We start from the raw sequence: 24,328 nt of genomic DNA, 5'->3' as shown, positions 1-24,328 counted from the left end.
CTCAGGAGTGAAAACGGTGGGCCCAGAGATGCTCCCCAAACTCTGCCCTCACCCTTCCAGTCTGTGGCTCCCCCAGACTTGCAGTCAATCTGTTACTGGTGAAAGACGCGGCACCCTAGCAACCAGGACCTTGGTGTGTGATGTGGGGGACGCCCCCTTTCTGCTGAAGTCATTTTGAGGAAATGCGGTTCTCAAAACACCAGCTCCTTGTTGCCCAGCCCTGATGTCAGCCATCTCAGCCTTACCACAGTCCTAGGATGGGCAGATCTTATTCAGCCCAGTTTTCTGAGGAAGAAACTGAGGCACAGGGAAGCCTGCTGGCTGGCTCCAGTTCACACAGAGGGTACATGGGCAGGGACACAACATGAATCTCACCCACTGGTCTGGAGCCCAGGAGATCTGGTTTTTAACCCCCAATCTGCTCCTTCTGGCTGTGTGACCTTGGGCAAGACACTTCGTCCGTTTCCTCGGGGGGAATGGAAAGCCAAAGACGTTGGGAGTTAAAACGCAGGCTGCTGTTAGGAGGTCCCGACATGAACATGGGCAGCCCGCGGAGAGCAAACGGGAACTCCGAGTCCTCAACTTTTCCACCAAGTTCCTCTCTATCTGCCAGGCGGCGGTCTCCAACGCGTTCGGCTGCGGGGTGGAGGATGGGCACCGCGTCGTGGTCCCAATCTACCTAGGGAAGGAGCTGACCTCACCCGCAGCCTGCGGTCGGCTGGCCTGGCGCCCGCATTCTGAGGCGCTCAATAAGCATGAAATAATACCGGGCGCCGCGGCAGTGGTGGCGGCGGCGACTTTGTTCTGTTCCGGGCCAAGTCCCGGAGGCAGGTCCGGACTCGGAACGCGCACTTAGCCTGTGCCTTTTTCATCGTCCAGCAGGGGGCGCGCGGTATAACAGCTCCCAGTACACGTCCAGGGACATGGGAGCAAAGAGATGAGGGGAAGTGAGGATTTAAACGGGCACAAAGACCACCAGCCAGAGAGACACTCCAGTCTGGCTGCCTCTGCCTCCTCCTGGGGCCAGAGAGCGACCCCTTCGGTGGGGGTCCAAAGTGGGGCGGTGGGGAGTCCATATGTTGGTTCCATCCCAAATTAGGCAAGCCCCCATCCCCCAACCTCACCATCAGTCCTCTTCCTCGAGCTCCATCTGCCTCTTGACAGATCGTGGCGGTGCCATGACTCAGCCCCACAGGGCACCAGGAGCGCAGGCTCATACATCCCCAGATCCGGCGTGTGGGGTGGGGTGTGGATGCCATCTTGGAAGAGGGGTAGTGTCCTCTCTGGGGGTTCTTATGACTCAAGTCTGGAGGGCTTTCTGGACCCTCTTTTTGGTGGCTACATGAACTCCAATGTGGGAAGCCATGGAACCCCCTGTGTTTGCACTGGTAGAACCCCCTTTCTGGAAAAGTGGGCTGGCAGAATGCCCATTCTGAAAAACGAGTTTCCTATTGGAGGCCTCTCAGTTCCCCCTTCCTTCTGCCTGGGAGTGTGGGGAGGATGCTGGCACCAAAGCCCTTCCTCCTGCCACAGCTGCTGAAGGCTACACAGCCCACAGCGAAACAGAAACCTGAGCCCCTACGGGATGTGGTTGAGGTTCTTTTTTTTTCTTCCCATCCTGGAGGAGCAGAGTCTATGCAGGCCCCACCTCCATTCTGGAATCCAGGTCCCTAAGTGACTAGGTACTGAGCACTCGCTGTGTAAAGTCCTTTACACACATCCCCAATCTCACAGAACTCTCAAACTGACCCGCATAGGGCAGTGCTTACAACAGCCCCACTTTACAAATGAAGAAACTGAAGCTCAGAGAGGGCAAGACCTTGTGCTAAGATACACAGGAATCAGACAGACCTCTGTTGGAACTTCAGATCCACTATTGCCTGGTTGTGTGAGCCTGGGCAAGAAGTCTTTGCCCCTCTAAGCCTTGGTTTCCCCCATCTGTCCAATAGGAATACCTCACAAGGCCCTAGGGATGAGGACTTGTGAAAAATTCCCCTGCATGGAGCCAGAGAATGAGCCACTATGAGATAAATGCCACTAAGATAATGATGATTATTACCACTCAGTCACTGTCCCCAGAGAGTCAGTACCCCAGAGATCAGGCTAGGGTGAGTCGTTGGGGCCCTAAAAGAGGTTAGGGTCCAGTTGCTACTGCACCCCATCCCCTCCCTGGTCTCTCAGGACGGTGACCTGGCATATTGCCCTTGGTCTTGGCATTTCCTGTTGATTCTAGCTTTGTTTTCCTTCAGCAACTCTCCAGTTCCCACTGGGAAATAGCAGATGGAACCCACCCCAAAGTCAGAGCACTGACTCCCATACACGGGGCACACAGGCAGCTGAGAGAGCACGTCACAGTGTTTCAACCTGAGTTTCTCAAGGAGAACAGACAGTCCTGCTGACACAATCACATTGTACACATCCCAGTGCCATCATCACTGCATCCCAGGAATGTCCACTGTCACAATCACTGTTTCAGCAGCACACACAATCACTGGCATGATCACTGTCCTGGGAGAAGACACACTCTGTCACAATCACAGGATCCCAACAACACAAACAGTAACACAATCACAACATCCTGGGAGCACAGACAGCCACACAGTCACAGTATTCCAGTAGCACACATAGTCTCTGTCACAGTCACCGTCACTGTAACAGCCACTGTCCCAGAAGCACACTCACGAAATTACCATTTGGGAACATACACAGTCCCACTGCCACAATCACTATACCCGAGTTCACACAGTCCCCATGTTATAATCACAGGACCTCAGAGGCCCAGCCAAGGTAGCCACAGCTGGTCATATCTCAACAGCTGGAGGAAAGTTAGGTCAGTGAGGGGATACAGTCAGAGCCAGCCCAACACACACCCTCACTAACACTGTCACCTGGGGAGGCAGGGACTCCTTCACCCTGTGCTGGGACAGTGCACCCCCTGGGCACTGCTCTGTCCTCTGTGCAGCTACTGAACCCTAACTCTCTCCTGCACTGAGAAGGAGACTCCACCAGCACACAGCCCCCCAACACAATGCTCTGCAAAGAGGCCCTCTCTGGATTTCTGACTCCAGTTGCTGCAGGGTGAGTATACAAATATCCCCCCAACCCATATAGTCTTCCAACTCCTAGAAGAACCTTGAGAGACCCACAGCCTGGAGGAAACAATGGTTCTAGCAGGTGCTCCCCCCCAATAGATGCCCCCTAGGGCATCCCCAAACACTGTTAATCTAGCTTTCAGTACAGTGCTTCCGGGAAAGTCCATTGAAGTGTTACCCAGCCTAGCCACTGTCCTGCACTGTCCCCAATCAGGGATATAGACTCCTAAATCTGCAGTCCTCAGTCCAGACCCCATTAATACCACACTCAGTATGGCGCCCCCTAAGTCGACCCCAGGATCGGCTTCAGCAGAAAGCTTTGGGTATAGTGCACTATCAGGGACGGGCTCCCGGACGCCCCCGAAGTAGAACTCCTCCACGCCACCCCCGCCAGCCACACTGATCCCGCTCGCATCACAGCGCCCCCCTGCGATTAGCGGGGCGAGTTTGCATCACTCCTGCGCGCCTATCCGCTCCGCGTGCTTCCACCACCAGGAGTCTTACCGCCTGCCGCTGCCTCCGCCCGCGCCGACGCTGCCGGTGCCATGGAAGGACGAGGGCCAGGACATGCGGGACGTGCGCAAGCCGGGCCGGTCGCCGGTGTCCACAGCGTCGGCGCGCTCTATGGGCCGGTGTGGTGGTCGGTCCAGCTCTGCGCGATCCGCGCTGTCGGAGTAGCCGCGCTGCTGGATACGGATAGGGGTTCGCGGCTGCCTCCACAGGTGCTGGGGAGGCGGCTTCAGGGTGGCCTGGCCCTCCCGGGGTCCGGGCAGTGACAGAGACAGGCTCCTCTCCGAGGAGGCGGCCGGGGGCTCCATGTCGCAGGCCCCCACCTGCACCACAGGGGGCCCCGGTCTCTCCACGCTGCACCCTATTCAGCTGCGCGAGAGCCGACGTGTCCGGGGCCCCGCGGGTGCGCCTGGCCTCTGTGGGGCCATGGCGCCCCGGGGACAGACCCGGGGGCGCTACGGGCCGATCGCCCCCGGGCCGGGCGCCAAAGCTCCAGCCGACGCTTAGCTCTCTGCTCCGTGCCCGGCAGCGCTCTCCGCGCTTGGCGCCGGGTTCGGCGCCAGCCCCGGCTTCCCCGCCCCTCCGCGCTCCCCGCCCCCCGCCCTCCGCGATTGTCAGCACCACCCCCCTCCTCCTTCGTCCGGGCCTGTGCGGGGCATTCACCCAAGGAGGGGGGCCCTTCTCACCCACGCAGAGTCCCGCTCCCGGCGGGGAGGGGGCGCCGCAGCGCAGCTTTTTCCAGAGTGCCCTGCCTAGCAGCAGCACGCACGGGCACGAAGGAGTTAAACGGTTAATCGGCTCGAGAAGACACCCGACTGGTCGCCAGTGTGTCAGTCAGTCCGTCTATCATGGCGGGGGCGGGGCCGGTGCTGGTGTGTCCTAGCCTCTACCCCTGGCCAAAGGAAACGCGTGGGAAGCTGTCCCCGTGCCATGGACGCGGTCCCTGAGGCAGACAGAAGCGGTGTACGGGGGATCTCCTGTCTGTGGGTCGGAGGATGGTGATTATTTGTGCCCGAGGCGGGATGTGCACGCACGTGGCCCTTTCCTAGGGTTGTTTGTGTTTTGGTGTCCTGGAAGCGTGTGCGCGCACGTGGTTGGCTGTCGCGGTCTGCTTGTTTCTTTGGATTTTGCTGTGTGTGTATCTGTGTGTCTCTGGAAGAGGGATGTGCGCACACATGTGCTGCTTTTTGGGAAGGTGTGCACCTCCATGGGGTATGTTTGGGTGGCCTGGGGGTTCTCCGTGTGTTTCCTCGCCTTTAGGTGAGTACTGCGGTGGGCCGGTGCTTGCGGAGTTGTGTTCGAGATTCCGACTCCGTTGTTTGACTGTCTCGTCTGAGGGAGTCCATGTGTGTTGGTGTGTGTGTGTGTGTGGTTGGCCTGGGGCTGCTTTGGGGGTGTTTCTAGTGTGTCTCTTTGGTTCCCCTGTGACTCCAGGAGGACATCTCGTGGCCAATACCTCGGGTCCCGCCTACCACTCTGTGTTTCACTGCCGCTTCTAAAGCGTTTCTGCAGTTGGTAAACTGAGGAAGATCCCCGGCAGCCACGGGACGCACCCCTGTGCACTTTTCAGGCGAGTAAACTGTCGCGCCTCCTCCCTGCGGCCCCCCGCCGACAGAGCCCCCCTTCCGGCACCTAAATCGGGAGTCTCCGTGACTCACGCTCCCGCCTCCCCCAGCGCCGCGCCGAGCAAGCAAGCGCGATCAGGGAGCTAGCTGGATCCGAGCGTTCCCCTTCCCCCGCTCCGGCCTTGCTGAGTTTTAGTGGCAGCCCGGCGGCAGCAGGGAGCGCCCTGGTGCCCCACCCGGCCCGCCGAGGCGCTCAGAAGCTAACCCACTTAGGTGCGGGCCTTAGAAAGCAGGCTCTTGCCCGGGTGTTCTCTCCTCACGGGCTCCCCAGGGCAGGCCGTGCAGTCTGCCACCGCCCCCCACCCCCACACTGTTCTTATATTAAAAAAAAAAAAAAAAAAAAAAAAAAAAAAAAACGCATCTCCAACCCCCACAGCCGCTTTTCTCCCTGACAGAGGAGGCTCCAGGCGTGGGCGAACATGGAGCAAGAACGGGCTCTCCATAAGCAGTATGGGGTATCCCAGAGGTCAGAAGTGTGTCCTTCACTTCTCTCAGGGATCCTCCCAGCAAGTACATACTCAAAGGGCTTCTAGGGGATTCGCTGGGCCAAAGTCTTGATGGATGGGGAATGAAGCTTTGGCCAGAGCTCTGGAAGGGCAACTCGGGATGGGGGTGGGGGGGGGGTGAATATCAGGCCATAGGGGGTTTGCAGAAAGAGGGCACAAGACAGTAGGCCAGGCTGGTAGTTGGAGCTGCAGCCTGAAACTGAGATGGATCAACCTCTGAAGGTGGGTGCAGAAGCAAGAAGGTTTTGCGGGGTGGGGGGGTGGGGGTGTACATTAGACCACCGGAAATGAGAATGACAGTCACTTCTTTCCCCCTACTTTTCAATGAGCCATTGTACTATGATCCAGAGACCCTGTAACCCTCCAAGGGAGTAGATGAGGGGGTGGGGAGGTTAAGGCTGTAGAAAACAGTAGCCTGAGGAGAGCACTGGGGCCAGGAGCCAGGACCAGCTTAGCTGTCTGGCTTTTGAACTCATCCTTGGGTCAAAAGGGGGCTGGGGTGCCCTGGGAGGACCCTGATGAGAAATAGAAAGAAAGTGCAATGTAAAGGCTCACAGATACCTCTCACATCTCCCCAGGAGGAAGAAAAATGCCAGTCCAGACCTTCTCCAGAATCCCACTTTCCCCATTAAGTCCTGGAAGAAACAGAACCCTCCTAGGAGGGTAAATAGAGGTGCACAGTGGATGGATCAAATGCCAGCTCCCTAGCCTGGCCCAGCTCTCTGAATGTGGGGGTACCAGTGGGGGCTGGGGCCTGAAAACCCTTTCCCAACCTGGCCCCTTGCTGATTCAGGAAGCTGCAAAGAATGGGTTTCTAGAGGCTGCAATGAGGCACATTGTAAAAGGGTGTTACAGCCAGAACCCCAGACTCCAAGGGATGTTTCAGCTCATTTTGTAAAACTCAGGGAGCCTGGAGCACAGAAGGAGGGGTGGCTGGACCTAGCCCAGCTGGCCCTGTTCCTCCACCTTACCTTCTGGCCTGGTTCCCCCTCCTGCCTACCTGTCAGCTCTTGTGATGGAAATCCTCGGAGGGATCAGAAGTGGCAGCGTGGAAGGCCGCAGGGGCACAGGGACCCCAGAGTCGGAGGGTTCATGGTCTGCCCCACCCAGACTAGGACCAGTAGAGAGGCGACGGTGAGGGTGTCGGAGGTCGGCCCCCAGCATGTTGGCATAGCTGGGTTCAAGGGTCTCCCCAGGCCTCTAAGAAGGGACAAAGGTGGAACAGGTGCACAGCCTGGCCAGGCAGCTAGCTTAGAGCCCCTCCCCACAATAATGCCCCTCCCTAGCCATCTGGGAGAGGCTGATGGGAGTATAGTCTCCTTGTGTCCCCGCTCAATCAGAATCATTCTCTGAAGCCTCCCACAGAGGGTGCCTTCCCACCTCTTACTTCTGAAGGGTTCTCCTCAGCCATAATTTTTGGGAGATTCCCTCTCATGGGCCCTCATGCCTGTGCACTGTTCCTCTTGTGGGATTCCTCTAACATATCTCCTTTTTAGGGTATCTTCCCACCCTCCACGTCTAATCAGCCCCCTCTTGATCTTAATGTCTGTGGCCCCTCTCACATTTGAGACCCTCAAGATGTCAGTCACAGCTCCACCCACAATCCTTTCCCGATTTCAAAAGCCTCTTGGAAGACCCTGCCTTCTGCTCCTGGGCTGAGGGCGCTGTTAATCCGGGCATCAGGGGAATAATGGAATCAAGGGAGTAAATTGAGGCATGAGTGGTCGTGACTCTTCGCGACAATTTCGTGAACACCTGTGGTCACTAGAGGGCGCCCCATCCCCAGCCCGGGCCCCGCCCCTCACACCTCGTGCCCGGTCCCGGCCACGGACAGGACACTGCGACTCCTCTTCGTCCCACCAACCTAGTGCTCCGTAGGGGCTGCGGGGACCATGTCGGTCTGGGCCAGCGCCTCCTGCAGGACCAAGCCAAAAGCATCCACCATTAGCGTCTCGGGGCTCCCCCTGCCGGCCGGGGCTGAAATTCGCTCCCATCCCGGCTCAATCACCTCCCCTGGGGCTTGACGTCAGCAGGCTACTGACGCACTGCCGGCCTGTGACGTTACCGCCCGTTTCCAGAGCGACAGCTAACCCGGCTGGACTCCGGATAGCGTCAGTGCCCTGGTATCTCCTGCACATCCCCCCTTCCTCCTTTGGGCTCGAACCCCCGCTCAGGGGGTCGATCTCACAGAGAAAACCCGGAGGTCCCAGAGTGGGCTGCGTGTGGCGCGTGGTCTGAGCCGTGGGCCGGCGGAAGCGTCTCTACCGAGCTGTTGGGCCTTTAAGCCTAAACCCGAAATAGCTTCGATGTGCGGGGGCTGGGCGCAGAGAGACGGCGGCTTGGGCACAGATGGGGGACGGGCGGGCAGAGGCGCGAGGAGACAGACAGGGGCGTGTGGAAATATAGAAACAGACAGGGACACAGACGCAGCTCCGGATGCGGAGTGCGCTCTGCTGCAGGCGATCCTTGTCTAAAAGCTTGGGGAGTGGGGTGCGGAGGCTGGCTCACTTCACCTTCTCATCCAGGCACTGCAAATTACTGCTGAGTGTGTATGTAGCCGTGGCTCAATGACTTAAATACTCTGAGGCTCAGTTTCTCCTCTGTGAAATGGAATGATAATTTTACCAGGGTCCATGTCAGAATAAAATGAGATCAGACCGTATTGAATTCTCACTGAACAGTGTCTGGCACTCGGTAAGTGGTTAATAAATGCTAACAACCTAACTTTTGGGAGCCTATTAGAACCCAAATCAGATCATGTCCCTCCTCTGCTTAGGCCTCCATGGCTTTCACCTCACCCAGAGGAATAGTCAAAGTCCTCAACAGGAGGTCCATGAGTCCTGTAGGATGTGTCCAGTCACCTTCCTGTTCTCACCTCCTCCCACTCCCCCCAACTCACTCTCATCCGTCCACATTAGCCTCTTAGCTGTTTCTGGACACAACAGACACGCTCCAGAGCCAGGGCCTTTGCACTTGTTGTTCCCTCTACCTGGAACTCTACCCTCAATTACAGGAGCTTCACATCCTTCAGGTCTTGGCTCACATCTCATCTTTTCAGAGTTTCTCCTGGCTTTTCTCTCTACTGCACTTCTGTTTAAAGCTGTTAGGCCCTTAGGATTCCTAGCCCCCTTATCTTGCTAGGGAAGGGAGGGAGAAAGAGAGGGAGAGAAACATCCATGTGTGGTTGTGCCCCGACACATGGGGACCTGGCCTGCAGCCCAGGAATGTGCCCTGACTGGGAATCAAACTGGAGACCCTTTCCTTTGCAGGCCAGCACTCAACCCACTGAGTCACTCCAGCCAGGGCCTCATTTCTTTTTCTTACTTTATTGCATTAACTACCACTGTGGTTCAATGTCAACTCGTAGAAGTGAATGCAAACATCATCTCACCAGCGTAGTATTTAGCACTAGACAAGCCTGCAACAATTGTTGAACAAAGGGATGAATGTATAAAGACGGTTTAAAAGTCACCCCCACTTCTCAGCCAGACTGAACCAGTCCATGTTCTGAGCTCCCATTGCTGCCTATTCTGCCCCCATTAAAGCATTCCTCATTTTGGGTAATTATCTGTATTCTCTATTAGAGCTCTGTGAGGGCAAGAGATGCTATCCACTTCATCATCTAGGTCCCCCACGCAGAGTCTTAATGAATGATAAATGAATAGGAAGACACAGGGAGAGAAAAGCACCCTATGTATATGCAGACAGATACACATGCTCAGACAAGCAGAGAAAGGGCCATGTAGCAAGGGCCATGCTCATGTTCCAGAATTACACTGACAGACCTGCATTCAAACACTGGCTCTTCTACTTATTAGCTGTATACCCTTGGGCAAGTCACTCAGCCTTTCTGAGCCTCATTTTCCTTGTCTGCAAAATGAGGATAATATTCATACCTACTTGAGGGGGTTGTGTAGATGAAGTGGAGCAATGCATGTAAGGTTCTGAACACAGTGCCTGGTAAATAGTAGGATCTCATAAAACAGTAACCACTGTTTTATATAGTAATAACAATTAGTACTGTTGTTGACTCACGTGAAGCTATAGACAGGCAAGGGAGACAGCAACACATTCACAAGACCTCACTTCCTCCCATCCTCCCCCTTGCCCTACCAGCCTCCTTACTGTTTCTCAAACACTACCAGCATATTCAGACCTCAGGGCCCTTGCACTTGCTCTTACTTCCACCCAGAAAACCAGCCTCAGATATCCTGTGCTCCTCCAACTCCCCCTACCCCAGTCTCCCTGACTCTGCTTTTATTTTGTTTTATTTTTATTAGCTTTTGCCTGTCCTTTGTTAAGACATGAAGTCAGGATGTTGGTTTGTTTTGTCACTCACTAGGACAATGCTAGCATATAGCCGGTGTGCAACAAATAGCTCTTAAAGAAATGAATAAATCTGGTTGACTCCTTCACCTCCTTCGAGTCTCTGCTCAAAATCACCTCCTTCCAGATCCTTCCCTGACATAGAGGCCTCCACAAATCCTATCACTCTTTGCCCCTCATTCAGCTTTATTTTTCTTCTTAGCTTTCATTGCCCCTGACGTGTATCTTTTTTATGTTTCTGTTCTCCCCAACCGCTTAGTTTCACTAGGACAGTGGATTTTTCTGTCCTGTTATAGCTCTATCGAGGACCAATTCATGGACATGCAAACTGTGCAGTACCACAGGACCCCATACTTAGGTTTAATGGACTGCTATCATTGTCTTGAAATTCATAATTTTGAACAGGGGCCTTGAATTTTCATCTTGCCCTAGGCTCTGCAAATTTTGTACCCAATCCTGGCTATATTCCCAGTGCCTGGAACAGCCCATGGTAGGTGCTCAAGGACTTGTGGAACGAAGGACAGAATGGAGGAGTGGACAGTCAGAGGAGCCCAACAGGCCAGGGAAGAGAGGTAGAGACATGCAGGCCACCACTGTCCCAATAACTATGTACATTTGCAGAAATCAGTTCTGGCAGAAAGCTGGACACAGGAGGCAGGACATCTCTCTCTAAGCCTGATTTCCCCTCCCCTGGGCAGCAGGCTGTCTGGGGAGGAGGGTCCAGATGGCAGAACTGGCCGCTATGGGCAGTTGGCACCAGGCTCAGGCTGAGAGACCTTTTCCCCCACCTGACTTGTCAGCACTGATCAGCAGCAGTCCAGCCTGGGAGCCCCTGGCCTGGCCTGACAGAGGAGAGCTAGCTTCACCCAGCCCAACATCCCCCCCCACCCCCCACCTCCCTCAAAAGGCTATGGGAGGGGTGGCCAACAAAAGGGAAGGAAGTGAGGATGAAGGCCTTGCCCAAACCTTGGCCTTGAGCATCGAGGCCTGACAAGCTCCATGCTTGGTACTGAAGCAGGGCTGGGAAAAACTTAAGAGGCCACAAGTATGTGTGCACTTGCATGTGTGCACAAGACTTTGTACACGGTGGTGTGTGTGCAACTGGATGGGTGGAACTTTATACGAGTCTGAATTTGTGTAGCTGAGGCCATACCTGGAGGAGAATATGTGACAGGGTGATACCACATTAGTCTATGTGGGCATGAGGTTGGATGTATGTCTGTGTGACTATGATCAGTATATATGCGTGCATGGGGGGAGGAACATACATGTGGATGCAACAAGAAGCAGCTTGTCACAGTGGTTAGAAATGCTGAATTTGGGTTCAAATCTTTGTTCAGCCACTCACCAGCTATGTGGACTTAGGTACATTATTTAGGCTCTCAGTATAGAGTGTTAATACGATTACTTTTGTCTGGATGGAGTGTGTGTGTGTGTGTGCGCGTGCGTGTGTTTGTGTAGAGCAGTGGTTCTCAACCTTCCTAATGCCGCAACCCTTTAATACAGTTCCTCATGTGGTGACCTGCAACCATAAAATTACTTTCGTTGATACTTCATAACGGTAATTTTGCTACTGTTACGAATTGTAATGTAAATATCTGATATGCAGGATGTATTTTCATTGTTACAAATTGAACATAATTAAAACATAGTGATTAATCACAAAAACAGTATGTAATTATATATATGTTTTCCGATGGTCTTAAGCGACCCCTGTGAAAGGGCCGTTTGACCCCCACAGGGGTCGCGACCCACAGGTTGAGAACCACTGGTGTAGAGCAATTCCACTCCAGGAGGTCTTCCTGGATATCCAACCTAAAGTGGACCCTTCCAGTTTTCTTCCCTGTCACAAACTGTCCTAATCACAATTTGTTGTTATATTTTTATTCATTTGTTTATTTGTTTCCCCCACTAAATGTGACTCCATAGGGGCAGGGAGTTTTGTTCTGTTCACTGTTTTGTCCCAAGCACCTGGCATATTGTAGGCACTGAATACTTGTTGAATGCATGAATGCAGGGCTGTGTCTGAAGTATGGAGAGACAGGTGGGTGCTGGCTGGGTATCATGGATTCCTGGAGGGCCCTGTGCCCAAGTCTGGTCTTTCCACTCTTCCTTTTCCAGCTGTTGACAGTTGTTGACAATCATTACGTCAGCCATCCTCACTTTTATGGGAATGATGACACTTCTTTAACTTCTTGTATCATCTTTGACATCTTTCCCTTCTCTGGGTCTTATGGATTCACTCACCTCATTTGTAAAATGGGATGGGTGGATGGGTTCATAAGCCCCCTTCCCAATCTAAAGTGCTATGGAAATAGTCTTAATCTAATCCCTCTTTAATTCTTTCAACACTTCTTGAGCACTGATCTGGGCCTAGACCTGTCCTCATGGAGCTGAAGTGAACAAGGAAAGCAGATACAAACCAGAAATCTCATTTAATCTCCAGCACCACCACTCCACCCCAGCCCCTCTCTATGCCTGGTGAAATTTTAGTCTTCACAGTTTGAAATCACTGTATTTCTGTTTACACACTGATGCTCCCTTACCAGTCTTGAGGGGCTGCAGAGCAGAAACCCAGCTGGTCTCAGTTGCTGCAGCCCCACAGCCTGGCTACAGTGCCCTGGCACATAGTAGGTGCTTGGGAAATAAGTGTGAAATGAGCTAAGAAATAAATGATGGAGCAAAGGCAGGCTCACATCCATGACCTAGAGGAGGCCTCCATGTGTTATTACCCACTTTGCAGGTGGGAAAACTGAGGCTCAGGAAGGCGAAACCGTTTGCTGGGTCCCAATGCAGCTGAGTGTGTGACTGTGGGATGCAGCAAAGGAAACTTGGGTTGCCCAGAGGGGTATTCCCAACCCCACCCCTCCCCCACCTCACAGGAGCAAGAGACACAGCAGGGGATGCGCTGATGGGGGTGGGGGTGAGGGGAAGACCAAAGAACAGTGCAAAACAACTCAGGGAGTTCTATCTCTAGGACTGGCGAAGCTGTCTGTGTTGGCAGGAGATTAAAAAAAGCTTGGCGCTGATGGGGATCTTCTGGCGCCTGGTCCCTAATTCTGGGAGCAGGGGCTTCTGGAACCCTGTTTAATTGGAGCCAGGCAGCTCCAGTCTCCAAGCCAGGGAGGAACCCCCCCACCACCACACCCCTACCTGGGAATCCCCGGCCTAAGTGGACCTTCCCACACACCCCCAGCCCGGAGGCAGGCCTGAAGCCCTCAAAGGGCGTACTGGGGCCCCCGGCTTTCTTGGGGAGCGGGGGAAGCCCCCACCGTCCTGGACCCCTCCCTCCGGGGTGCCGGGTACCCCTCCGCACCGCAACTGAAAGCTTACCTTGCAGGGGGCGCTGGGGAGGGGATGCCCCGCCCTCTCCAGCCGGGGGAGTGGGGCGGCGGGAGGGAAACAGGGATGTCCAGACCCTTTATTTGCTGGTGTGTGTGTGTGTGTGTGTGCGCGCGCGATTACAAGACCCGCTGGGATGCGTGGGTCCGTGCGCGCCTGTGCCCGGGCTGTGACGGCCGCTGAGATGCTGGACTGCCTCAGCTGGAGAAGGAGGGGGAGGGAAGGGGGACTCCCGCGCTCCCGCCCGCCCACTCACGGGTTTGAATGGAGCTCTAGGTGGAGGGGCGGGTGCTTTTGTCTAGATGGCCCCACCCCCTCCCTGGGCCGGAGCATTCCCCCCAATTTGGAGACATTTACTACATTCCCACCACCATTTTCCATCGAAACACTCGCTCTCGGGGGGTCTGGGAAGAGGCGCCCCTCACCGGAGAGGCTGGGGCTCCTTCCAGCTCACCCCCCCCCCCCACGGAGCACTCTTTAATCTGAGATAATCCTGGCCCTAGACTGCAACACGACCTTTTATCCCAGTTACAAAGCGTGAGTTGGGATTTACGAAAAGTGCGCGGCTAGGTCGCTCAAGCTCAGAGTAATGGAGTCTAATAGAGTCCGGCGGAGGAAGAGGGCCCCAACACGAAAGAAGAGAGGCTGTGAGCGGTCTTCGAGTACCACGACGAGGAAAGCCCCCATCCGCACCTCCTCGACCCTCGCCCCCTACCACCACCCTGTGCGAGGCCGGGAGCACTGGCTGCTGGCGAGACCTTGGCGACACCGAGCGGCCGCAAGAGACGCCGCCGTGTATGCGCTTCCGAGACATGGGGGCGGAGGGGCGGTGTCCGGGTGATTCAAGAGGGGGTGTTACGCGAATTCCCGCTCAGAAGTGGCAGAAGATAGGAGCGGGACAAGGAGGGTGTAGTCCGAGACGAGAAAATACCAGCTCCCAAGGTAGGGCCACATCGCGGCCAACTCAGACCCCACCAAGGGCAGGTTCATATCCCTCCTCCCCTTAGACCCTCCCAGGGCAGGGTCCTGCACCCTTCGTTTTGGGGAGGTCCCCTCAGATCACATCCCACGCCGATTCACGGGGCAGGAGGCGGGTCTCCTCGCCGAGGTTCAGGCTGTCACTGCGGCTTGGCTAAGAGAACAACCCCTTCCCTCATTCTCACCAACTGCCCCCCACCTGCGCGTGCCGCAAACTCCCACTGTAAGACAGCGGGAGATGAGGGGGCCGAGGGATTAGGGCGCCCGCACGCATACCCCCAGGAGGTGCCTAGCCAGGACCCCACTCCGGATAAGGCGAGATCTCCGCTGGGGCTCCTGAAAGCAGAAACACTAGCTCAAAGCCCTTTAAGACAAGCTCACTGGCCAGAGCTGCCGCCGCAGTTACTAGGGATGTGGCGTCAGCCGAGGGCTAGGCGTGCGCGGCTCGGCGGAAGCGGAAGGGGCGGGGTTCCGCGGGCCAGGCGTGAGGCTCTGCTGCCGCTGCCGCTACCGCCTTCGGAGCCGAAGCGGGCTGGGCCACAGAACAAGATGGTGGACTACAGCGTATGGGACCACATCGAGGTGTCTGACGATGAAGACGAGACGCACCCCAACATCGACACGGCCAGTCTCTTCCGCTGGCGGCACCAGGTAGAGCACTCGTGCCCAACCCCTTCCCTCCCCCACCTCCCGGGACTCCACTCCAGAGTTCCTGATCCTTTATACTTCCCGGGACCGGCCATTGACACCTGGGATTTCCACAGTACAGTCTGGACTTTTAATATCTCCCGGGGCTCAACTCTGTGACCTCAGAACTGCCTGGACCCCTAGGGCATCTACCTCATAGTCTAGACTCCCAAGACAAGCTTCGGGACTGCCCCCTAGTCTCGTCTGGGACCTTCGACTTACACCCAGAACTCTGCCTCAAAGTCTGGACCCTGATCCTGTTCGGATACCCACGTCTGATCTTGGATATCCTATTCGTCTTTCCCCAGTTCCTAGAGTCCCTAATACTTTGAATCTTTTCTGAGATGTGCTTCCCCGGGTTTGAGAATTATTCCTATTCAGATCCAGAGACCCACTCCTTCAAGCAGAACAGGAACTCTGACTTCCCCTGGGATTTCTGTTCCTGACGTGGGATTGCCACCTCACACTCACAACGTCTTTCCCTGCTAGGCTCTTCAGCCCCACCTAAGACTGGAGTTTTGAAACCCAGTTTTCCTTCAAACCGAATTAGCAGCTCTACCCTGATGGAGCCTTCCAATTCCAGCTGTTTTCTTTTGTCTCACTTACTATAGACACCATTTCCAGTGACACCAGGAAACCCTGCCTTGGTGGCTTCCCTTCCAGCCAGAGCCCCTGCTGCTACTTGGTTTTGCAGACTTAGGCACCACCCACACCCCAGGACCAGCTCCCTATAGGAACCTCTGCCAGCATCAGAACACCTCATTCAAACCCACTCCACCTTCTGCCTAACCCCAGCTTGGCCTGCTGCTCTCAGACACCCAAATTGTCCCTACTCAATAGGCACTCTCTCGCAGCCTGATTCCAAATTCACTGCCCCTTATTTTATCCATTTGCCTCCAAATCCTAGTCTGAGTGTCCGCCTACCTCTCTCCCTGTCCAACAGTGCTCACAGACCAGTAGAATGGCTCTCATACGACCTAGTGTTTTAACCTGCTCCCCCAGATCAGAGCTGCTGTATCCACATACCTGTGCTCTCAAACTGAGGGTGTGTACCTCCCAGAATCTTCTGGTTAGGAATGCTCCACCCCCACCCTCTGTATGGGAGCTCCCAGTCATTTATTCAGAAGGTCCTAGAAGGGCTCTTTCCCATCCTGCCAAGGCATTAGTCCATACATCTGGTCCCCAGTCCCATTTCCAACCCATTTCTTAAAGCAGCAGTCTCTTGAGCATTATATCTGCTGGGCAAGCTGCTAGAGTGTATCCAGCAAGCTTGGGTTCTAATCCTAGCCCAATGAAATGTGGTTAGGTCTGAAAAGAACTTGGCTCAGGCCCTCAGGGGAAAGTTTGATTAGTAATATTGTAGCCTGGTGAGCTTCTGAGCACAGGCCTTTCCACCTGTGTTCAAATCCTGGCTCCTGAATACTAACTTGCTGCATTACCTCCAGCAAATTGTTTCATCTCTTGGTGCCTCAGTTTCCCCACCTAGGAATATTCATAGTATCAACCCCTGGAGTTCTAATGAAGGTGACCTTATTTATTTAATGTGTGTAATGCTTTTAGGACAGTATCTAGCATGTGAAAGCTCTCTGTAAACTTTAGCCACTGTCTTCATCATTATTATTTAGGTAATTCGCTCTCATGCTTTTAAAAACAAAAACAAAAAACTTCCAAAGGTTCCAGAAGGAAAGAGGTGAGTCCCACCTCCTCGGCTTCCTTTCTCAGTCATCTTCCACTGGTTTCCTGTGGTCCTTCCAGTGAGTTGTGCCAAATTAAGATCCATGAGCCTTGGTTTTCTTACCTGTAAGGCACGAGGGCATCCCTGCCCACTGCCATAGCTTCTGCCCTTCTCAACCTGCTCTAGCCCCTGGTGGAGGTGTAAAGCCCAGGCCAGGCAGGCCCCTGCCAGCTCTGAGAGGCCTTTATTTAGCTTCAGCTTACCTGGCGGCCACTCAAAGGACACGGGGAAGAGCATGATGGCTGCCCAGCAGACCAGCAGGGTAGTAGGTTTTTGTTGCTGCCCAAGGCCAGCCATGATACCCAACTGAGAGCCCCTCACAAGTCAGCAAGAAGGCTCCAGGATGACACAGGTCCTTGTGGAGAAAAGGAGGTTGCAGAGGCCAGTGCTGTTTTTCCTTATCCCTCTGTGAGGCTAGAGCCTTCTTGACCCCTATCTGCATGGGGTAAACTGAGGCTCAGGACTGGCTGTGTCAGTCCCATGAAGCACCAGAGAAGGGCCCAGGTTTCTCAGTTCTCACCCACTGTCTGCCTGGCCGAGTGCTACAACCTGGAGATATAGCCTCTAATAGGCAAAAAAGAGAGTTAGCAGAGCATTCTGGTGGCAGTGGCCGTGACAGTGATGGCAGCAGTAAGACACTGAGTGCTGTGTTGCCAGCTGTTGCCGTGGGGTCGTTTATTTGGTCCTCACAGCAACCCTATGAGGCCCCATTTCACAGAGATGGAAACTAAGGCACAGGGAAGTTTTAGGGACTTGACCAAGGACATGTCAGCAGTAGAAGTGGCGGAGCTAGGTGCTGTGAGGATGTAGTAACAATCATTCCCAGTTAATGAGCCCTTACCCTGAGCCAGAAATCAAACTAAGCACTCGAAGTACATTTCCTCGTCAAAGCCCCAGAACATTGCTCAAAGAGCGATTGTCCCCTTGGACAAAAAGTAACAATAGTAGCCAGCGTGAGGATGGTGCTTGCTGGGCATCCACGGCCCTAGACCGTTTGCTTTAATTTATAATCTTCTTTGCCTCTCGTAGTGCAATCTCATGAGGTTGGTGTTCTCTGCATTTGATGGATGAAGAAACAAGTTATGAGAGGTTAGGGGATCAGGCCTGGGGACACCCAGGCAGTACACAGTGACTATGGAATGTGACTCCAGTTCTGGGGCTCTGAGGCTGTCCTCCAGCATATTCTCACATTAGCTAATGATCACAGGGGCTTTTGGGACTCAATGATGCTGATGCATAGAAGGGCACTTGGGGAAGGCTCTGGGACTGGGGCAAAGCAAATGGAGTAAGTGGAAGAGAGTTCCAGGTGGAAGGGACAGCATGTGCAGAGGCCAAAAAGCAGGGGAGAGGTAGTGCATTTGGGGAACCACAGGGGCCAGCATTTGCCTGGGACCCAGAGTTGAGAGAGGAGGGTGGGACCCCGTCCTGCATAGGGCCTTGGTGCCAGCTGGGCAGCTTGCAGCAGGGGTCACGGGTCCCATGTTAACCCATACACTCCAGGATGGGGTAGTGGGAAAAGCTGTAGTCAGATGTGTATGTTTCAAAGACTCCTCTTTTAGCTTCTGAGCCTAGATTTGGGGGGATGGCAGTGAAGGTAGTGTTGGATTTAGTCAATGGCTCCGGATTGAGCAGGCACTACCAGGAGCCCAGGAAGGTGATGGTGGAGCCCAGCAGGGCTGGGGAGTAGATAGGGCTGAGCGATCTGATATGGGTCTGCATGGGGACTGAGCAACAGGGGAGTGAGCTGGCTGCCCTCACGAAGCTTAGGGCACAGTGGAAGCGGACATTCCGGGTACAACATCCAGGGTCAGGAGGCTACTGGGCACCAAACTAGGGCTCAGGAGGGCATGCTATCCTGGAGACAGCTGAGGGGGCCTTGTTAGCGATCCAGGCGGTGGAGTGAATTAGAGAACCATCAAAGAGTGAAAACCATCAGCATTTAGTGCCAGGGCAGGAGGGCAGGGCAGGGGCCAATGAGCAGGCCTCAGCTGGGGGCAGGAGATGGGATAGGAGTGGCTTCATTGAGGGAGGACAGGGCAGAAGACCAGGTTTGGGGGGGGGGGGGGTAAAATGGACTTGGAGATGCCTGTGGGACACCCAGGCAGAGGTGGATTGAGAAGGTTTGGGGGACAGAGGATGGCACCCTATGTTGTCGAGATTCTGAGGAAGTGGGGGAGCCTAAGACCCTGGTGAACACCTACTATGTGCCAGTGTGTGTGGCACAGTAAATATCCCCACCTCCATGGAGCCAATATCCTTGGAGAGGGACAATGCCCAAAACGTGATAAGTAATTGTCACTGGGTGTTAGCAGGTGACACATGCTAAGAAGGAAGATACAGCAGGATAAGAGTAAGGGGAGGTCTTGACCTTTAGTAAGGTGGTCAGGGAGGGCTTCACCGATGAGTTAACATTTGAGTCAAGGTGGTAAGGATGTGAGGGAGTAAGATATGGGGGGAACCTGGGGAGAGAGTGTTCCAGGCTGAAGGAACAGCCAGTACAAAGGCCCTGAGGTTTGAAATGGGTTCAAGAAAAGGTAAGGCAGACAGTGTGGCTGGAACCAGAAGAGATGAAGGCACAGAGGTAACAGGGCAGATCGTGCAGGGCCTTTTGGGCTTCAGGGAGGACTTGGGCTTTTGCTCTGAGTGAGGTGGGAGCTGTGAAGAGTTCTGAGCAGTGGAGGGACCTGCCCTGACTCAGGTGTGCATAGGTACCTGTGGGGTGAGTGTGGAAGCTGGGCACCCAGGACACAGGTTGGTGTAGACATTCCTTGTGACCATCCCACATGTATCCTGGAAGCCCTTGGCTGGGTTGGGGCCAGGGTCAATGGATAGGCTGCTCCCCAGAGTGATGGGCCATTCGTGCCCACAGGCCCGGGTAGAGCGCATGGAGCAGTTCCAGAAGGAAAAGGAAGAGTTGGACAGGAGCTGCCGTGAGTGCAAGCGCAAGCTGGCTGAGTGCCAGCGGAAGCTGAAGGAGCTGGAGGTGGCTGAGGGAGAGGGCAGCAAGGCGGAGCTGGAGCGGCTACAGGCCGAGGCTCAGCAGCTGCACAAGGAGGAGCGAAGCTGGGAACAGAAGATGGAGGAGATGCGCAAGAAGGAGAAGAGCATGCCCTGGAACGTGGACACGCTCAGCAAAGACGGTTTCAGCAAGGTATGCAGGGGGCTGGTGGGGATCGTACCTGAGTGGGCTCCAAGGCCATTGGCAGTTTGGGGGGTGTTGAGGACTGCACTGGTCAAGGGAGGGATGGATGGGGGTGTGGGAGGAACGAGGTGCCAAGTGGATGAAGCACCCCACCGGTCCCCTTCTGATCTGCCCGAAGGCCCTAGTCCAAGGCCACAGGTGCCACGCTCATGCTCCTGCCACATTGATGTTCATGGCGCCATCACCACCTCCACCGTGGATGGGATGGGCACGGCGGCCACGGCCCACCCGGCCATGTTTGAGGCACTCCAAGGCCTCACCCCAGCCCACTCCCCCTCTTGCCCCACCACAGAGCATGGTCAATACCAAGCCCGAGCAGGTGGAGGAGGAGTCGGAGGAGGCGAGGGAGCAGAAACACAAGACCTTTGTGGAAAAGTATGAGAAACAGATTAAGCACTTTGGTGAGCTGGGTGCAGGGGTCCACCAGTGTGGGCTTGGGGGGGTTGCATGTGTCAGGGGCTGGCTTTTTGCCTCTGGGTCATTCCAGCACCCTATCAACACTTTGTTGTAGGCATGCTCCACCGCTGGGATGACAGTCAGAAGTACCTGTCAGACAACTCCCACCTGGTGTGTGAGGAAACAGCCAACTACCTGGTCATCTGGTGTATTGACCTAGAGGTCGAAGAGGTCAGTGGAGCATCCCCTGGGGCTGGGGAAAGGTTCTAGCCACAGGTTGCCACTTGGTGACACTGCCGGTTCTCCCTTGTCAGAAATGTGCACTCATGGAGCAAGTGGCACACCAGACCATTGTCATGCAGTTCATCCTGGAGCTGGCCAAGAGCCTGAAGGTGGACCCTCGTGCCTGCTTCCGGCAGTTCTTCACTAAGATCAAGGTAGAGGCCCTGAGCAGCTGGGGTGAGGTGAGGGGTGTCCTTAGGGAACCAGCCTTTGGTCCATGGCGGGACCTAGGTCTCTGTGATCAGAACCTTTTACATCAGGAGAGGGCTGAGCCATGGCGGAGGTAAGAAGTTGTTTTGAAAGAGGATGGGGGACAGAATCAAGGATACCTCCAGATTTCTTACCCTGAGTACCTGGAAGAACAGAGCCCCCCATGCTGAGCTGAGGAGAATGAGGGCAAGGCAGATTGGGGTGGGATGGGGGGCATGATCCAGAGCTCAGGAGTGGCTGTGTTGCATGTGAGGTGCCTATGAAAATCCCCACAGGAGGACATTGAGGGAAGTGGGTGTCAAGAGTCTGGTTCAAGGGGATATGCAGGCAGGTGGGCATTAGCATACAGGCACACCTCGTTTTATTGCGTTTCACTTTATTGCACTTAGCAAGTATTGTGTGGGGTTTTTTTTATTATTACTATATTTGTTAGAGTGATCTGTGATCAGTGATCTTTGATGTTAATAGGGCAAGACCAGCAAAAAGATTACGACTGGCCGAAGGCTCAGATGATGGTTAGCATTTTTTAGCAATTAAGTATCTTTTAATTAAGGTATGTACATTTTTTTAGACATAATGCTATTGCATACTTAGACTACAGTATACTGTAAACATAACTTACATGCACTGAGGAACCAGATATTCATGTGACTTGCTTTACTGCAACATTTACTTTATTGCAGTGGTCTGGAACTGAACCGCAGTACTTTTGAGGTCAGCCTGCATAGGTGGTCAAGTCTGAGCTTAGAGGCAGAGACTAGATGGAGTAAAGAAGAGGCCCAAGCCCCAGGGTGTCTCTGAAGACTGGCAGCAGGAGGATCCTGGGTCCTTTAGTCCTGCCTAGCAAGCCCCTCTGCTCCCCACAGACAGCAGACCGCCAGTACATGGAAGGCTTCAACGATGAGCTGGAGGCCTTCAAGGAGCGTGTGCGGGGCCGTGCCAAGCTGCGCATCGAGAAGGCCATGAAGGAGTATGAGGAGGAGGAACGCAAGAAGCGGCTCGGCCCTGGTGGTTTGGACCCTGTGGAGGTCTACGAGTCTCTCCCTGAGGTGCGGAGCCTCAGCCCCAGGCAGGCAGCAGGCAGGTAGCCAGCAGGATCCCAAGGGTCCAAGGGACCCAACCTGACCTCAGTCCCTCTGCCTATCATAGGAACTCCAGAAATGCTTTGATGTGAAGGACGTGCAGATGCTCCAAGATGCCATTAGTAAGATGGACCCCACTGTAAGTAACTGCCCCAGGCTCACCCACTAGCCATGCTGAGCAGCGGGACCAGCAATGTGTCCCCCAGCACCCCCCTAGCCCAGCTCTCCATGTTTCTGGTAAAACAGTCCCTTGGGCTTCTGGGAGAAATAAGGGAGGATGGGTCACTGTGTGGCTAGCACATGAAGCAGTCAGGTGTTACACACTCACATTTATCAAGCACCTGCTGTGTGCCCAGCATCCAGACTTGAGTGTCACTGTCACTGTCACTGTGGTCTGTTTATAAGCACAGCCGACACACCATGCTGAACCCCATCTTGCCATTGACTCAAGGTAGACCAAGGAGGGGATTCCTCCCCAGCATCAGTTACCCTGTCAAACCATATTCTCTTGTCATTAATTGGCCAAATATGTGGGGAGGGCTAGGCATGTGGTAGATACCTTGACTGTCATTATTGTTGGGAGCAGAAACAGTGCTGGAAGATGAGTCTTAATAGAGCTTGGTTTGACCCCATTCCTGCCAGTAGGCTTACTGGTTGGCCATACCCATTTTCTCATCTATAAAATGGATCCAGTCAGATGATCTTTTCTGGGGTTTCTAGAAGCTTCTGTGGAGAATGAGCATCTAGACCAAGGGTCTTCAAACTCTGACTGGCAACTTCACTGCCTGTCTTTGGTACACAGAGGCCATGCTCATTTAGTTTCACGTTGTCTGTGGACTGATTTTGTGCTATAACCAACCATAGAGTTGAGGAGTGATGGATTGAGTAATTGCAACCTGCAAGCCAAAAAATTTTAATCTGGCCTTTTACAAAAATATTTGCTGACCCTTCTAGACCTCCACAATTTAAGTTTGAATTAGTTAAGGAAAATTGAAAGTCCCTCACCTGCACTGGCAGCCACATGTGGCTGGTGGCCACCATGTCGGACAGCGCAGATTATGGACCCTTTCCATCATTGCAGATAGTCTTTTAGGAAAGCTTGGATCTAGAATAAGCAATAAGCAGACTTGAGGATGTGCAGGAGACAGGTGGGCCACCTGGAGGTGGCAGCTTGGCCTCACCCATCTACCTTTCTCCCTGTAGGACGCGAAGTACCACATGCAGCGCTGCATCGACTCAGGCCTTTGGGTCCCCAACTCCAAGTCCAGTGAGGCCAAGGAGGGAGAGGAGGCGGGCCCCGGGGACCCCTTGCTGGAACCCAGCAAGCCAGATGAGAAGGATGTCAGCGTGTGACCTACCCCGGCCGCCACCTGCCTGCCTGTAGGCTTCTGTGCGCCCCTTTTCAGAAAACTAAATAGATGCCATTGCCCTAGCTCCTGGCCTCTTTCACTGCCCCACAACCCCCAGCCTGGGAGACCTGCCCCCGTGCCCCCTCCTGCCAGCACTCATCTAAGTCTTGCTTTGAGTCGGGGAACTTCACTGCCTGCAGCTCCCTGTCAGCATTATGCCAAAGGCCCAGGGGTCCAGGGAGGGGCGGAGGTGGTTAGGCTGATCCACAGGGGACAGGGAGGGTCCCCAGCCGAAGGACCTGCTCCAGTCACAGGGCTGTTTCTACTGTTTGTCAACTGTGTAGTCTTCTATATGGTAAACAGCAGTGATCTTCCAATAAAGGATTTCAGATGCTCTGTACGGCGCGTTGCAAGGGCTGTTGGCACAGCTCTTCTCTGGAGGTGGGGGGCACCCAGTGAGTGTTGGTGGCTGAGCCCGTGAGTTCCACACTTTGCCCTCCAGCTCTCTGGGCAGCTCCTGTGCTCCAGACACATGCTGGTCCATTCTCTCCCATCACAGTTCTCACCTGCTTCTCACCTCTCAGTCTTTCGCTTATCTTATTCCTCTAAGTCTCCCTCACCCCTTCTCATCTTCCATGTGGGCAGCTGCCTCCAAAACATCTTCAGTCTGACCACCTCTCTGTACCCACAGGGCCTCCACCCTGGCCCAGGTTCCCATCACCTCTGGTCTGGACACCTGCCCCACACCAGACCCCAACATACAGCGGCCAGAGGTGCCTCTGAACACAAATCAGCACGTCCCTCTGGCAGTGGGAGCCAAACGCCCTCCTGAGGCCCACCAGGCCCTGAACCATCTGCCCAGTCACCTCCCTGCCCTCCTCTTGTGTACCCCTACTCTTCTTCTTGCCTACTCCCTCCTTGCCTTGCCCATCTGTAAGCACTTGAAGTTTCTGTGTCGGCATGAGTTTGGGCAACTTAGCCTCAGTGCCCCCTCTGTATAATGAGA

General features: G+C 54.5%; 2 protein-coding genes and 2 long non-coding RNA genes across 6 annotated transcripts in view; 2 read left to right on the top strand and 2 right to left on the bottom strand.

The window, feature by feature from the left end:
* Positions 1-4,128, bottom strand: part of PDE4A (phosphodiesterase 4A) — a 35,208-nt gene extending 31,080 nt beyond the window's left edge. For all 3 annotated transcript variants that reach the window (XM_090289556.1, XM_090289557.1, XM_090289552.1), the window contains exon 1: positions 3,597-4,128. In XM_090289556.1, coding sequence (XP_090145682.1) covers positions 3,597-3,910 — 314 coding nt within the window. In that variant the 5' untranslated portion in view covers positions 3,911-4,128. The remainder of the gene's footprint in view (positions 1-3,596) is intronic.
* A 325-nt stretch (positions 4,129-4,453) lies between these two features.
* LOC149999843 (uncharacterized) lies at positions 4,454-8,411 on the top strand. Its single transcript, XR_016513571.1, has 3 exons — positions 4,454-4,565; positions 5,037-5,172; positions 6,312-8,411. It is a non-coding gene; the product is annotated as an uncharacterized LOC149999843 (long non-coding RNA).
* Positions 7,439-13,505, bottom strand: LOC149999842 (uncharacterized). Its single transcript, XR_016513572.1, has 2 exons — positions 13,393-13,505; positions 7,439-7,648 (listed from the first exon to the last, which is right to left on the bottom strand). It is a non-coding gene; the product is annotated as an uncharacterized LOC149999842 (long non-coding RNA).
* Positions 13,506-14,825: 1,320 nt separating this feature from the next.
* On the top strand, positions 14,826-23,722 carry CDC37 (cell division cycle 37, HSP90 cochaperone). Its single transcript, XM_090289551.1, has 8 exons — positions 14,826-15,030; positions 19,671-19,952; positions 20,296-20,404; positions 20,515-20,630; positions 20,714-20,836; positions 21,758-21,940; positions 22,041-22,112; positions 23,177-23,722. The coding sequence occupies exons 1-8, from the start codon at positions 14,929-14,931 to the stop codon at positions 23,324-23,326; spliced, it is 1,137 nt and encodes a 378-aa protein (XP_090145677.1). The 5' UTR covers positions 14,826-14,928; the 3' UTR covers positions 23,327-23,722.
* The last annotated feature ends 606 nt before the right edge of the window (positions 23,723-24,328 follow it).

Source organism: Furipterus horrens, unplaced genomic scaffold (genome assembly GCF_987537825.1).
Source record: "Furipterus horrens unplaced genomic scaffold, mFurHor1.1.pri manual_scaffold_10, whole genome shotgun sequence".
In the NCBI taxonomy this organism is placed as follows: Eukaryota; Metazoa; Chordata; class Mammalia; order Chiroptera; family Furipteridae; genus Furipterus; species Furipterus horrens.
The sequence above is the reverse complement of the archived record's forward strand: the minus strand, read 5'-3'. Positions and strand labels throughout refer to the sequence as shown.